The 14,106-nt window shown below is 42.8% G+C and overlaps 1 protein-coding gene across 1 annotated transcript; it reads right to left on the reverse strand.

Annotated features, from left to right (window-relative positions):
* Nucleotides 1-10,336: 10,336 nt before the first annotated feature.
* Nucleotides 10,337-13,870, reverse strand: LOC105202162. Its single transcript, XM_039449265.1, has one exon. The coding sequence runs from the start codon at nt 13,868-13,870 to the stop codon at nt 10,337-10,339; it is 3,534 nt and encodes a 1,177-aa protein (XP_039305199.1).
* Nucleotides 13,871-14,106: the final 236 nt, after the last annotated feature.

Genomic DNA, 14,106 nt, shown 5'->3' on the forward strand with positions numbered 1-14,106 from the left:
TAAATCGCAATAGTTTAGCTTATGGAAAATATAATTTGTAATATTAAAACCAGATTGAACTGTGTGTTTGGCAATTTTCTGCTGATTTGTCGCTAATTAATCCGTAATTTCCAGATAACACAATATTTCGCGTCGAGTAAATCCAATTCTAATGGCGAATAGGATTTGACGTAGCGTTTAATTATTGAGCGCACTGCACAAAGGACGTAGGTTGTCCAAACGCCGATGGATCGTTTGCCGACTGTACTCTCGAAAGTTCCTTACCGCCCCTAAGTGGATGAATCGCCTCTCGAAATGTCGAAGCAGGATTTATCGATAGATTCGAGAATGCGGCTTGAGTGCTCAGCGGTGATCCGCAATAGAACGGCCTCTTTCGTTGCTTTTTTATCGCAAAATTCGAAATGAAATCCTCGATAATGGAGCCGTATATCCGTGAAAGCAAATTAACCCCCTTAGAAAATCAATTGCCGTTATGAACTTTAAGTAATTGCGCGTACATGTTTGCTTCCCTTATTTTTCGTTATTTATAATACAGTTCTGTAATACAATTTGTTGAAAAATCAGCTGCTTTCTGATGTATTCGTAATGGCTGCACACTAACGAACCATCAGGAATAAAAAGAAAAAAATAAAACTAAATTTAGGAAAAATTATATATATTTGAAATATGCGTTACGAATATATACAATTTCGTTAAAAAAATTAATAACTTGTAACCTAATAACACATTTTTCGACAAAATTACAGGGCTCCTTTTAATCGGTGACAAAATACGAACCTTGTGAAAAATGGTCACAGAGACATTTACGAGGCGGTATTTTAAAGCTTAAAGAACTCTGCTTTCCAACCACCACATCGAGCTTTTTCCTCGATGACACTTCTGCTCCAAATGGCACTATTTCCACATCGATTGAGTGAAATTGACATAGAAATTTTAACTTTAAAATCGGGCACAAAGGTGAACAAAAAAAAAGGGATACACTTTCACTAGCCTACTTTAATTCTCAATTCTATTTTTAACGTCAACAGTTCTTTTATCTTTTCTCTTAAAAAAAAAAAAAAAAAAATTGTCCTCAATTCTGCTCGACGAGATCGTTCGTAAACTTCAAGTGTGACGTATATCGTGCTCAGAATTAACTTCCAGTGGGAAACGATTCCAGTGACTCTCAAGAATCCACCGACAGGCATTCACTATTCGAGGCGTTTACCGTTTCTTACGAATTGCTCGGCAAACTCTTTCTCTCTCCCTCCCACTGAACAGGAACGCTTCACTCGAGCGGGAGCGTTCATTCGAGGAACGAGGGCCACGTCCGGCAATATCCCACCGTGGCCGAGGAGAGCGTGGAGGAGCGACAGTTGGCGGGATTGCCACGCGTCGTCAGGATGGGGTTGTCGGCCGGGTCGCCGTCCTATCTACGGATATACCATTGGGTACGCTCCTGGATAACGTTCCCCAGGGTATCGTCCGCTGGTCCTGCGTTATCTGTAGCCGTAGTAACCTTTCCCCGGCCCACCAACTCAAACACCACCGTCCGCTACCGTAAACAGCCGCCTCCGCGCAGCCACCCTCGATGTTTGCGTCTTGCCATTCTTCCCCTCATCGACCGTCTCTCTTTATTCTCTCTCTCTCTCTCTCTCTCTCTCTCTCTCTCTCTCTCTCTCTCTCTCTGCCACTCTCCCTTTAGATTGTTTGCAGATCCGCACCCCGACATCATCGCGGTTTTACACCATGACGGGTGACCGCATTCTGCTCATTTGTTTCTCCCTCGCAGCGATTGGAACGATTGGGATAACAAAGGGATAATTAAAGGATTTCGCGGCGAAATGTAAGCATCAAATTTATTAGGTTTTTATCTCCTGGAAGAAAAATGTTTATAACGAAGAGCTTTCATGTATTACAATTTATTAAGTTAGAAATTTTTACACTACAATATAATGTTTAATAAATTTAATTAATTACGCATATATATATATATATATATATATATATACGCATTCTATTTATATTACAAATATTACTTCAAAAACGTCATTATCTATAATTACTGTTTTATATCCAATCAAAGTAATCATACTTTCAAATCAATCAAATTATTGTGCGTAATTTTGTTATTACATGCAGCATAGAGCAATAAGCTTTTGACTCTTTTAACAGATGATAATTAAACGAAATATTATTGGACGAGCGAAAACGGAGTAATTTATATTTTTCTTGATGTGGAAACGTCAATTTCGTTTTCCACCTCCTGGCAGCACTCAATCGTTCACTCGCGTGCGGAGTATCCGGCTGTTGTCTTGTGTTTGCACGATCATGAGTTACAGGGCCCTCCGCTTTTTCTTCTTCCTTAGCGCTTTCGAGTCGGACCGCGGGTAATTCGAGAGAGAACAGCTTAATCGCGCAATTTTGCTAGCGTCGGTAAATGGCTAAATTATCAGTATATCTCTAAATCAACATCTGCAGGTGTACTTCCAGTCATTTGAAACACTTCAAATTACGCGACTGGAATACGTAATTTAAACTCGCAATTACTTCATGCAATTTTATATCGCGCACATATTTTATTAGAATATAACACTGCTATTTGTTCGCGCGTTAATTGCTCCCGACAGTGAGATTTTTATTATATTTCAAAAATTTCATCTTTATTAATACAGATGTATTAAATTTATATGAACATATATTTGTTTGTCGAGTTATACGGCTGTAATACCAGCTAGGTATTGTATTTTCATCAATTTGGCAATATTTTTAATTAGTATATATTTCCCCATTTTCAACTCGCTTTGCATAATGTACAACTTCTATAATAAAGAATGCATAGTTTCTTTCCTACGTTACATAAGTTTGGCAAAAATATCAAAGAATCAAATGTGCGCGACACGTCTTACCTGCACAATCAATGTTAGTTTTCGTTAATATTACCCCTTTTTTATATTTAGCTAACCGTGGAGTACACTATGCATTTATCTATTGAGGATGAGCAATCGTCATGGAAATGAACAGTCGTGGCGAGAGGGTGATGCATATTTCCGAAGATACGGCTCCCCCGTCGCTTAATTAAATCCGCAATTTACTTCTGACCGAGCCAGCGACACGTTAATTGGCCGTGGAGCGGTGCCCCTATTTCCGCCGTGTTATCGAGGAACGTACCGACCATTTTTCAGCGCCACCCACGACAAATTTTCGACCACTTCGCGAAACTCTCGTCCGTCGTTGTGATAATTTAATGCGCGCCTCGGGATTCGCGAACGGCCAAATGAGAAAACGTATTGTCTCCGGCGCACGTATGTATGTAAGTGCTCGAAGACGTGCGCCGACGGTAACACATGAATTATAGAAAATCCGTCGGCCGTGACGTATCGCCCTTATCCGTAGAATTTTACGAAAAATTCGCTCCCGAATATTTTATTTTAACCAACTCATTAACAAACTCACTTTAATTTAACCAATTCATTTCACTTTTAATTAATTCATTGCGCGCGATATCGCGCTGTGTGAAAAACTGAAGCGCCGAAACGAGGATACAAATGGCGAGAATTAAAATGCAATTCGTGCTTAATAATTTTATAAACGTACAACTTGCACGGAGAATCCTCGAAGATTTCTGCTGGCGACGTGACGCGGGACTTAAAAACACGGCATCTTTCACACGGAAAACCACCGAAATCCATCGGTCGCCGCTGCGAAGCAGCCCGGTTAATTAGTCGAGGCCAATTAGCGCTTTCACTCAGCGCGGTGAGTAATCTTCGCTTTTCGTCGGACGCACTTCGCTCTCCGTTGCCGGTAGCGCGTTGGAAAAAAAGAGAAAGAGAGAAAGAGAGGGAAAAAGAAAAACGGGCAAGAGAGAAAAAGAGCAAAGAGTAACGAGGATGGGTCAACGACAGTGGCTGCTATACTAATCTCTGCTGTGGGAACAATATTTCGTCGGGCGGCCATAAATTAACCTGGACCCACCGGCAACACCACCCTTTATCACGCGACGCCTCGTGACAGATATATACTGTTCGCGAACTTGTACGCCGTCTACCACCGGCGCACACCCTCACGTCCGCACCACTGCCACACCACTCGTCCCAGCCTCTCTCTCTCTCTCTCTCTTTATGTGGTTCTCCGTGTAGGCGGCTGTGTGCGTTCCTATTTATCCGCGCAGAGGTCTGAGATGTCGCCGCGGATGTACAAACAACCCCCTGCGTTGTACGGCGCTCGCACTCATACCGGTTCCCCATAATCGGTAGATCTATCTTCTCTCCCACGGAAGAAAGAATGAGGATGGACGGGAAATGGTGGAAGATAAGAGGAAAGGAGCAGCGCGCGACCGCGCCGCAAAACGTCTCCTCGCAAACGAACGAAAAATAATTCGAGACGCGGGCGCGTTGGCTCGTGCACGGCCTCTCTCCCTCGTGGAATTTTACAAGAAGCGAATTTCGCTCGCGGCGTCCTCGTCTATCGTCCTGCCGCGTATGAAGATAAGCGCCGGGATCAGCGAGGGAAGGAATTTTCATCGCTCATCACGGCGTCGCTCTATCCCGTCAGTCCCGTCTTTTACAGTTATGAGAAGTGCAGCGATGCATCTTGCTTAGACGTTCTTTTTTTTATTTTTTTTTTTATTTCTCATTTCGGCGCGCCGCGCCGCGCACCTGTTTCGTCGCGCTCGTTTCCGCCGGTGCTATACCAATCTCCCGTAATCGGGTGATTTATCTTCCCCGCGCTCCTCGCGCGCCATGCATAGATGAGGAGAGGAAGATGGGGTCACACGTAACGTCATCGTGCTTCTTCGCGCGTCCTACAATGGACGTCATTCTCCGCCGCGAGTATAAACGTTAAAAGAAGCTTCCACCTTCGTGCAGTTTTGCCTTTCCGCTTCAACTTGCGTTTTCAGTCGGGTGACTTTTACATAGAAGCGACTAAGCGCATATCTACCGTCAGACTCGCAAAATAGGCTTCTTAGAGCTCTCTCTAAATTGGGAAATTGTTACAGCGTGTACTTCGCTGCGACGTGAGAATAATTTTAATATCTAATATAATATCTAATTTATATTCCACGCTGTATATATAAAGTTTTGGATTGCTCAGCGGAAGCTCATAAATAGCATCTGAACGCTTTCGAAAATTTTCCCGATAGCGTTCCTCATCTCGATATAGTTTCAACTAGCACTCGGTTCTCCTTTTATATAAAAGCCGTCCAATTTATAGAGCGCTTCCTTTACCATCCTTATTTATCGCGAGCGCGCGAATCCGAGATATTGTTACGGCTGTACCGGCGTCCCATTCACGCCGTATAAATTCCGCATAATCGCGAAATCCATCTTCTCCTACCTCCGCGAGAAAGGAAGCTGGGCAAACAGATGAGTGAAAGTGCAAGATCGCGCGGCATTCTCTCCCGCACAACGAACGGCAGCGCGCAATTATGTCCCGGGTTAAGGAAGTGGACGGTCGTGCTGGTGCGCAAACAATTGTTCTTGCTAGCCGATTTATTCTACACAAAGATGATTTGCACAGAAAAAACAATGTTTTGAAAACGCTGTGACACGAGAAATTCGGTTAAACCGTTATGTATAAGACAGTGAAATTTTTGCATGTTTATTTCTGTATTTATTTAATGTAGGTACGTCTTTTGGCAAAGATGCCAAAAATAAATTTATAGTTTCACAATAAGGATAACAATAATGTTAACAAAAAGACGAGCTCGTTAATTTAGCCTGATATTCATATTAATAATAATATTATTCATTCTATAATACTATACTGAAAAAAAGTCGAAATATTTGCAATAGATGCGCGAATCAAACATTTATGAGGTATCAAATCGAATAGAATCGAATCGAATCTCTTTGATTCAAAAATGTAATAAATTATTTTCAATAAAGTTGCAGATCTTTTTTAATAAACAAAAAAATTAATCACAAGAATTTTAGAAAGTAACTATAAAAAAATGACGTTTTAAAATAGTTACTAATAAATGCAAAGATAAATATGTTGTACTTATAAATGTGCACTGAATATATACACAATTACAACGTTACTGTCGATGTGGTGATATTTTAGTGCACTCTATTAGGAAAATGTAATAGAGCAATTTTTAATTGTGTTTTTATAAAATCGATACGAACCTGTGAAATGTTGAAAGAAATTTTAAAAAACGATTGTCCATCGTCTATATAAATTTTTGAATAGTTCATAATATTATAATAGAAATGATAAAAGTCTTGGAAATTGGCAAACAAACACAAGAATTGTTACGCGCTACAAGACTAGTCGCGCAGGAAATATAAATGAAACAATCATCACATGCGATCAATTCGAAATCGAATCGCTGATGATTCGAAAGTCTCAAACTTTGAATTTGAATTATTTGAATTCAAATTATTTGCACATCTAATGTTATTAGCAATCAAATGTTACTTGTGACATTTTCTTGGAAATTTACTGGTTATACAATAATTAACAAAAAAGACATTTTTGTAAAATATATCTCATTTTAGTGAAATGCAATCATTTCTCTTATCAATTATTAGGAATAATATTTTATTTCGCCGTATTTAAATAAAAATTTATTTCAGTGAAATAAATTTGTATCTCTCAAATATATTTTTACGTATCTTTTTCTCAGTTTAATATTCTTCTGTTCACAGTACATATATACGTAACATAATGTATCTTCATATACCGATAAAATATTACACATATACGTCGGTTTATATCGCTACCGTATGAATTTTAAATGGATGAATTTTGCATTGAGAATTGTATTAAAAATTTTATATGAATCGATTGATATTGTTTCTACGTAAATTTTAAAAATCAAAATAAATACGTGCCACTGGCAATCTAAAAACTCGATAAATTAAGACCAGACAGTGCAACAAGGAATGATTTCACGCTGTCCTTCTTAAAATAAATCATTTCGAATGAATACATGCGTACAGACGTTTCATTAAAGTTAGTATGCTGAAGTTTGTTCGAAATTTCCGCACGTCTCGAACTTATGGATATACAGTGACGTACAATATCGTTACAAAGCTGCATTCTCCTGGTGGCGAGCGGCAAGTTCCCGGGGGATTCTTCGCGGGATATCTTCCGACATCGCCGTTCGTTCTCCGTTTCCTCGACGGTATTCACTTAGAACAAACGAAAATATTTAGCCGTTACCTCCGCTCGTCGTTGTCGTCGTCGGGCTTCCTCACGCGACACGGGAAGATGATCGATACCGCGGGAAACTTTCTCCCGCGGGGGAGAGGATAACATCTCTCAAGTCAGCCCTGAAAGTCCTGCGTACGACGGTTCACCGGTATTCATTCCATTCAAAGACGACCCCGCCTCGAAGTCGAGGCTCTTGAAGGACTCGTCGATAATTCCTACCTCCGCCGAGCTTCCGTTGTTCAAGCCACGAAGTCCCTCTTCTCCCTAATCTTTCTCGCTCTCCGTTTTTACCCATCCCCCTCCCCCCTGTTCCCTTTCGCCGTCGTCGTGATCTTCCCCGCTTCGTCCCCTTTTCTTCCAGTCTGGCCCGCGGAATCTGCCATCTTTATTCATGAGGCACGAACCATCCCCCGAGGAAGTTGGACGTGGAATGGGCGAGGATTAGGAGGAAGGAGGTGGAAAAATGCTAGACTAGTTGGATCCTGCGGGGGTTGATAGGGGTGGATGATTGCCACGGCCACGCCGGTGGCGATTCTCCCGTCGCGAATACATATATATATATTTTTTTATCGCGTCGCGAGGATCTTCCTTTACGTCCTGTCTTGCCCGACGTCCATGTCCCACGTTCGGATCTACGTTTCTTTGCGACTTTGCCGGGCGCGTATTATGAATAGAGATTACCGCCATAGCCGCAACCTGAAACTCGACGAAGCTCGAGCGCCCATCGTCGTTCCGACGACGGCGACGCGTCCAGAGCAACGAGTCTTGTAAGTAAAAGTTGCATCACGATCGCTGCTCTTCCCCGGAAATCGAGGAGAATTCCGAAATTGCTCTCTCGCCGGAAAAATCGGGAAATAATCAGAAGTTTAATGAATTCACTCGAAATCCATGACTTTTTCCGTTCCCTTGATAGCGGCATCAAAAATAAAATGAAAAATCTTTCACGCGTTTCTTTTTTTTTTATGAACGTTATTTAGGAAAAAAAATTCTATCACTGAAAATAATCAAAATTCAATTGAATTTTAATGATCCATCTATCGGAATTTTACGAGTTCTCTCTTCTCTTGTATTTTAAATTTTCAACGCTATCGAAAATTCTTTCTCGTCCACCCTTCGAAACTTAACGTTCCATTATTGAGGAAAAGAATTTCACCGCTGGAAAAATCGCAGAACTAATCACGGGATTTTAATGACGTACCTGATCTGAGTTTCACGAGTCCTTTTCTAGTATTCTGAATTAATAACGCCATCGCCAATAAAACAAAATTTCCGCTCGTGTTTGGCTTTTAAAACACGGCGCTCCTGTCGCCCGGAGGGAAATTCTGCCATAATTGAACGGCCATTTTCGTCCTTCCACAATATGTCTGACCAGAGAGGGAAGTCAGGGACAGGTAACCGTGCATTACCGGGCGCTAATTACTAATTTCGTAGCTAGCCATTAACGCGTTTTCAATTGTTCCACCGTTCTCCAGCCACGTCCGTTTCCATCCTTTCCCCCTCCCTCTCCCCGACAGCTCGACGCCCCTAATTGAATGCCCGGAATTTTCACGATTTTTCCCACCGACTATCTTCCGACACGAAGCATCGGCACCGACCGCCGGCGCCGGTCGGCAATGGGGGCGGACACTCGTTCGGGATGCATTTGAGCCCGGAGTCTGGACCGGGTCCAGATTCCCTCGTTTTCTTCCGTGTCGCCTGGCCTTTCCCGCCCTGTAAAGTCTCTGCGACCGACAGCTCGATATCGCGCGGAAAATTGATTGCCATTGATTTCCTAGATCGTCGCCGAATCTTGGGGCGAATCACGGAAATTATGACGACTCCATTCTTATACATTCGTCCAAAGGCGAGATTCAATGCGATAAGTTGAGAAAATTCGTCTAATGCCAGAACAAAAGGAAATTAGGAAATGTGACGAAAGCACGTACGTTGAAGAATAAAATGGTAGTGTTAAATTATCCGCGGACAAATCGCAAAAAGCTCATTCTCATTTTCCTCTTCCAATATCATAACGTTGTCTACTTTCCTCGTTGTTGCATGAATGTTTTATATATTGAATCACTTAATTTCTCGAAGACGTGGTGGAATGTTAGCAAATGTGTTAGAACTCGACGTTTAAATTAGTTAGTGGGTTAACTATGAAATGATAGCTATAACTCAACGGATAAAATCAAATAACAAACAGTGAATTTATTATGAAAAATTTAATATAGTTAATATGTTCGTATGCTAATATAATCAGTTAATTCTGCGGCAATCTCGTGCCAAAAAAAAGGGGGAGGGCTGTAGAATTCGGTTGCCGTAAGATGAGAATCGTATACTGCTCAGGTTTCAATAGTCAACCCTCGAAATGCTGGAATATTCCCGCACTGCCAGATGAGACTCGGCCTTCTCGAATTATGAGTTGAGGTGTAAGAACAATGAAACAAGAAAATACCTGTATAAAATGCTGAAAATAAACAGAAAATTAATAGTCACAAAGCGCTGTTAACTCTCGGATAACATCAGCAGCCTTGTGTTTAGATTGATGCTAATAGGTAGCCCGATAAATGATTCCATGCGCTCGTATCTCCGGTTGTCCAAAATGGCGGCCTATGTCCAACCGGCTATGTATAACCAAAATGTAAGCGGGTTTGACTAGAGCCTTGCGCTCTCTCTCTTTCTCTCTCTCCTTGTCCAAAGGAAGTCTACGCCCGAACGGCTATATGGATAGATAGTAAAAGACCAGGAGAAGAGAACCTTGAGTTCGCTCTCCCTCTGCCCAACAGGCAGACTTCGCCCGAACGGCTGTATGAAGAGCGCAGATCCAGGATCCGCGACAAGAACCTTGCGTTCTCTTTCTCAATCTCTGCCCGAACGGCGGACTACGCCCGAATGGCTCTGTCACTGAGACAATATGTAGACCAACGTGAATGGTCCTCTCTCTGCAATCTGATTGCCTTACTTCACAAGACTCAAATTCGCTATGCAAAACAATACTCGTAATTTATTGCTATAAAACAATAACGCACTAAAGACACGCACGTGCACGCTCGTCGTCTCTAACAAGAAGTGAGTTGAAGCCCGTTGCCAACCTCCACATTTTTTGCGCCTAGCGCCGCCATAGTGTACTACCAACTGCAACTGCATGCACGACCAGCGGAACACGCGGGAAGTTCAAACATTCCGCCCGCCTTCGTTAACATCGTTAACGAACAAATTAGAGAGTTTCATGGATAACAGGGAGTGGACAGATTTTTGTAATAGGTCGTTTCAATACTGAAGTTTGAGTACGTACTGTTACGACTCGTACTAAACCATCCTTACCAGGATGAACTTGTATGATTCGCCCGAGAGGCCATTTTGCTGGAGGGTACCGTTCGTCAACCACTAATACTAGAGTGCCTTCCCTCAGAGATGGAGTTGGTTTATTCCACTTGTACCTCGCATAGTATCTTTGCAGACACTCTTTAGACCATCTTGTCCAGAAGCTCTCCAACATCTGACGGATTAATTGCCATCTTGAAAGGTGGGAGGTCTTAATTGTCTCAGTAGAGGGCTCAGGAATGACTGTAGGTGCACATCCCATCAACAGGTGTCCTGGTGTTAGTGGATTAAGATCTTCAGGATCTTCACTAAGAGGTGACAGCGGCCTCGAGTTGAGTGCTGCCTCTATCTGGGTTAAGAGGGTAGTGAACTCTTCGTACGTAAGTAATGTGGTTCCCACTACTCTATTCAGATGGTATTTCACAGACTTGACGCCTGCCTCCCATTTACCTCCAAAGTGTGGAGCGGCCGGTGGGTTGAACTTCCACTCAGTTCCGTCATTTGCCAATAGTATGGCTAGTTTTTCTGATTCTTTTGTGGACTGAGTGAATAATCGCCGCAATTCGGTATCAGCACCTTTGAGAGTGGTACCACAATCGCTCGATAACGTCGTACATATCCCTCGCCGTGCAGTAAATCTCTTGTAAGCTGCGATGAAGGTGTCAGCAGTATAATCCGTCACTAGTTCTAGGTGGACGGCAGATGAAGAATAGCATACAAAGAGAGCAATGTATGCTTTATACGTTCGTGCGTTTTTTCCCTTCCATGTCTTTACCGTAAAGGGGCCGGCGTAGTCAATTCCGGTGTGTGTGAAGGGTCGAGCAGGAGTCACTCTTTCTTTCGGAAGCTGTCCCATCAGTTGTTGAGCTCTTTCCTGTCGGAATCGTGCGCATGTGACACACTTTAAGATGAAGGCCTTCACTGGGACTCTGCCTCCAATTATCCAGTAATGTGTTCTTATATAGGCTAAGGTGAGTTGTGTACCACCATGTAATGTCTTAGTGTGAGCGTCTGCTACTATTAAATCGGTCAACGGTGATTCTCGTGGAATAATCAACGGGTGTTGTTCGGAGAATGTAAGGAGAGAGCGTTGTAAGCGCCCTCCTACTCGCAGAAGACCGCGACCGTCCAGGAATGGATTAAGCCGCAACAATACACTGTTCTTTGATAAAAATTCTCCTCTAGAGAGTGTATCAATCTCTGAATGGAAGTAGAATCGCTGGATCGTCTGGATCCAAAAGAATTTGGATGCTTCTACCTCCTTAGTAGTAGCGGTGCGTGATGTACTTAGATTCGTGTTCCTTTTGAAGCGAGCAACGGCTCTCTGGCATAAAGCCGTGACACGAAAAAGCTTGGTTAGGTTGGAAAATTTACATAGTAGATCCCATAGTTCTGAGCGCCTCCTTACTGTGTTGGACCTTGCAGGTCGTTCTTCAGGAATCTCGGGTTGCTTGCTTGATGACGCCATGACGGGCCACTCTTCCGATGCTTGCAACAACCAAAGTGGACCTGTCCACCATATGGGCAGCTCTGCCAGTTGAGAAGGGGTTAACCCTCTGGTCGCTAAGTCAGCAGGATTTTCTGTCCCCGGTACAAACCTCCACTTGGCTTGAGGAAGAGTATCTTGAATAAAGCTCACCCGATTTTGCACAAAATCCTTCCATCTAGAAGGATGATTACTTATCCAGGTATAAGTGATGGATGAATCCGTCCACAGGAATATAGGTATGTTTGGAAACGTGAAAACATTAAGTATATGTGACACTAGTCTAGTTAATAGACAGGCTCCAGACAACTCTAACCGAGGAATGGTTAGCTTTTTCAACGGAGCTACCTTAGTTTTCGATGCTAAAAGCGTGGTTCGAATAGCCCCTTGAGTAGTAACCACTCTGATGTACACCGCGGCAGCCAATGCCTGATTAGATGCATCACAGAAGCCATGAATTTCAATCGAGTAGCTCGAAGTGTAATTCACCCAACGAGGGAATGTAAGCCGAGGTAAATCCTGCAGACTTTCAGTAAATTGCAGCCATCGTCTTGTCACTGAATCAGGCAAAGGATCATCCCAATCCATCTTTAGTATCCATAGTTCCTGAATAATAATCTTGGCGGTAATGATGACGGGTGATAGGAAACCGAGCGGATCGTACAGCTTCGCAATATTCGATAATAATGTTCTCTTCGTAAATGATGTAGACACAGGTATATTCAAGGAGAATTGAAATGCGTCTGTAGCTGGTTGCCAGCACAGCCCGAGCGTGTTAACAGAAAGATCCCCGCTAATATTGATCGTGGTGGCCTCTATGCGACTATCCTCTGGAATAGAATCCAACACCGACGAATGGTTGCTTATCCACTTCCGTAATTTAAAGCCGCCCGCCATGCAAATCCCAGTCAATTGCTGAGCGACTTCTTTTGCCTGATCGATCGAGTCTGCTCCACCAAAAATATCATCCACATATCTTCCTCTCTTCAACACAGGTACCGCTAATGGGTATTTCGATCCTTCGTCCTGCAAAAGTTGAAGGAATACTCTTAAAGAAAGGTAAGGAGCACAAGCAAGTCCATAGGTCACCGTTGTTAATTCATAGGTGCGGAAACCCTTTACAGCATCCCTCCACAATATTCGCTGAAAGGCCCAATGGTCTGAATGAACCTTTATTTGCCTGAACATTTTCTCCACGTCGGTAGTGAAAACGTAACGAAACAACCGGAACCAAATTAGCACGTCAAAAAGATCGTTTTGCAACTTAGATCCCGTATGAAGGATATCGTTCAAGGAATATCCTGTGGTGGTGGGACTGGATCCGTTAAACACGACTCTCAATTTTGTCGTGAGACTTTGCTCCTTCCAGACGCCATGATGTGGAAGGTAATAGCTATGAGGGGGTGATGCTAGACTTTCGTCAACAATTTGCATATGTCGTAACCCTTCATATTCAGAAATGAAATTCGAGTATTCTTGAGAATAACTCTCGTTCTGATTTAAACGGTCCAATAATTTGGAAAGTACTTTTGCTGCCTTTGTATAAGAGTCTCCCAATAGACTTACGGATTTCTTGAAAGGAAGTTTAACTATGTAACGGCCTCTTTGATCTCTCGAATGTGTGGTTAAGAAATGTTTCTCACATTCTTGTTCCTCTAATGAGAGGTGAGATTTCATACTCAAAGGTATCTCCTCCAAGGTCCAGAATTGACGTATAAGATTGTAAAGATCTACATCATTAGCGACGTGATATCCATGTACCATGGGTGAACTGGTCCCCTCTTCGGCCAGTCCAGAGACAATCCACCCTAAATGTGTTCGTTGTGCAATAGGAGAGTCCTCTGATCCCTTGACAACTCCATCCAAAAGGATTCTTCCGTAAACATCGGCTCCAAGTATTAGGTCAATGGATCCGGGGCGATAATATTCCGGATCAGCCATCTCAAGATTGTGTAAGTGGGTCCAAGTGCTGGAGTCCGTATCCTTCGACGGGGTGCTGGTCGTCAGTTTTGGAAGGATATGAACGGATACTTCACGCTTATAAGGAGACTCAAAGTGTGGTGACAGGGTGAACTTTGTATATCCTTTGGATTTGGTCGCCTTCTGAGCACCTATTCCTACAAGGTATACGTTGGATGATGTGCGTATTAAACGTAGCCGTTGTGCCAAATGTTCTG

The sequence above is a fragment of the Solenopsis invicta genome, chromosome 5 (assembly GCF_016802725.1).
Source record: "Solenopsis invicta isolate M01_SB chromosome 5, UNIL_Sinv_3.0, whole genome shotgun sequence".
NCBI lineage: Eukaryota > Metazoa > Arthropoda > Insecta > Hymenoptera > Formicidae > Solenopsis > Solenopsis invicta.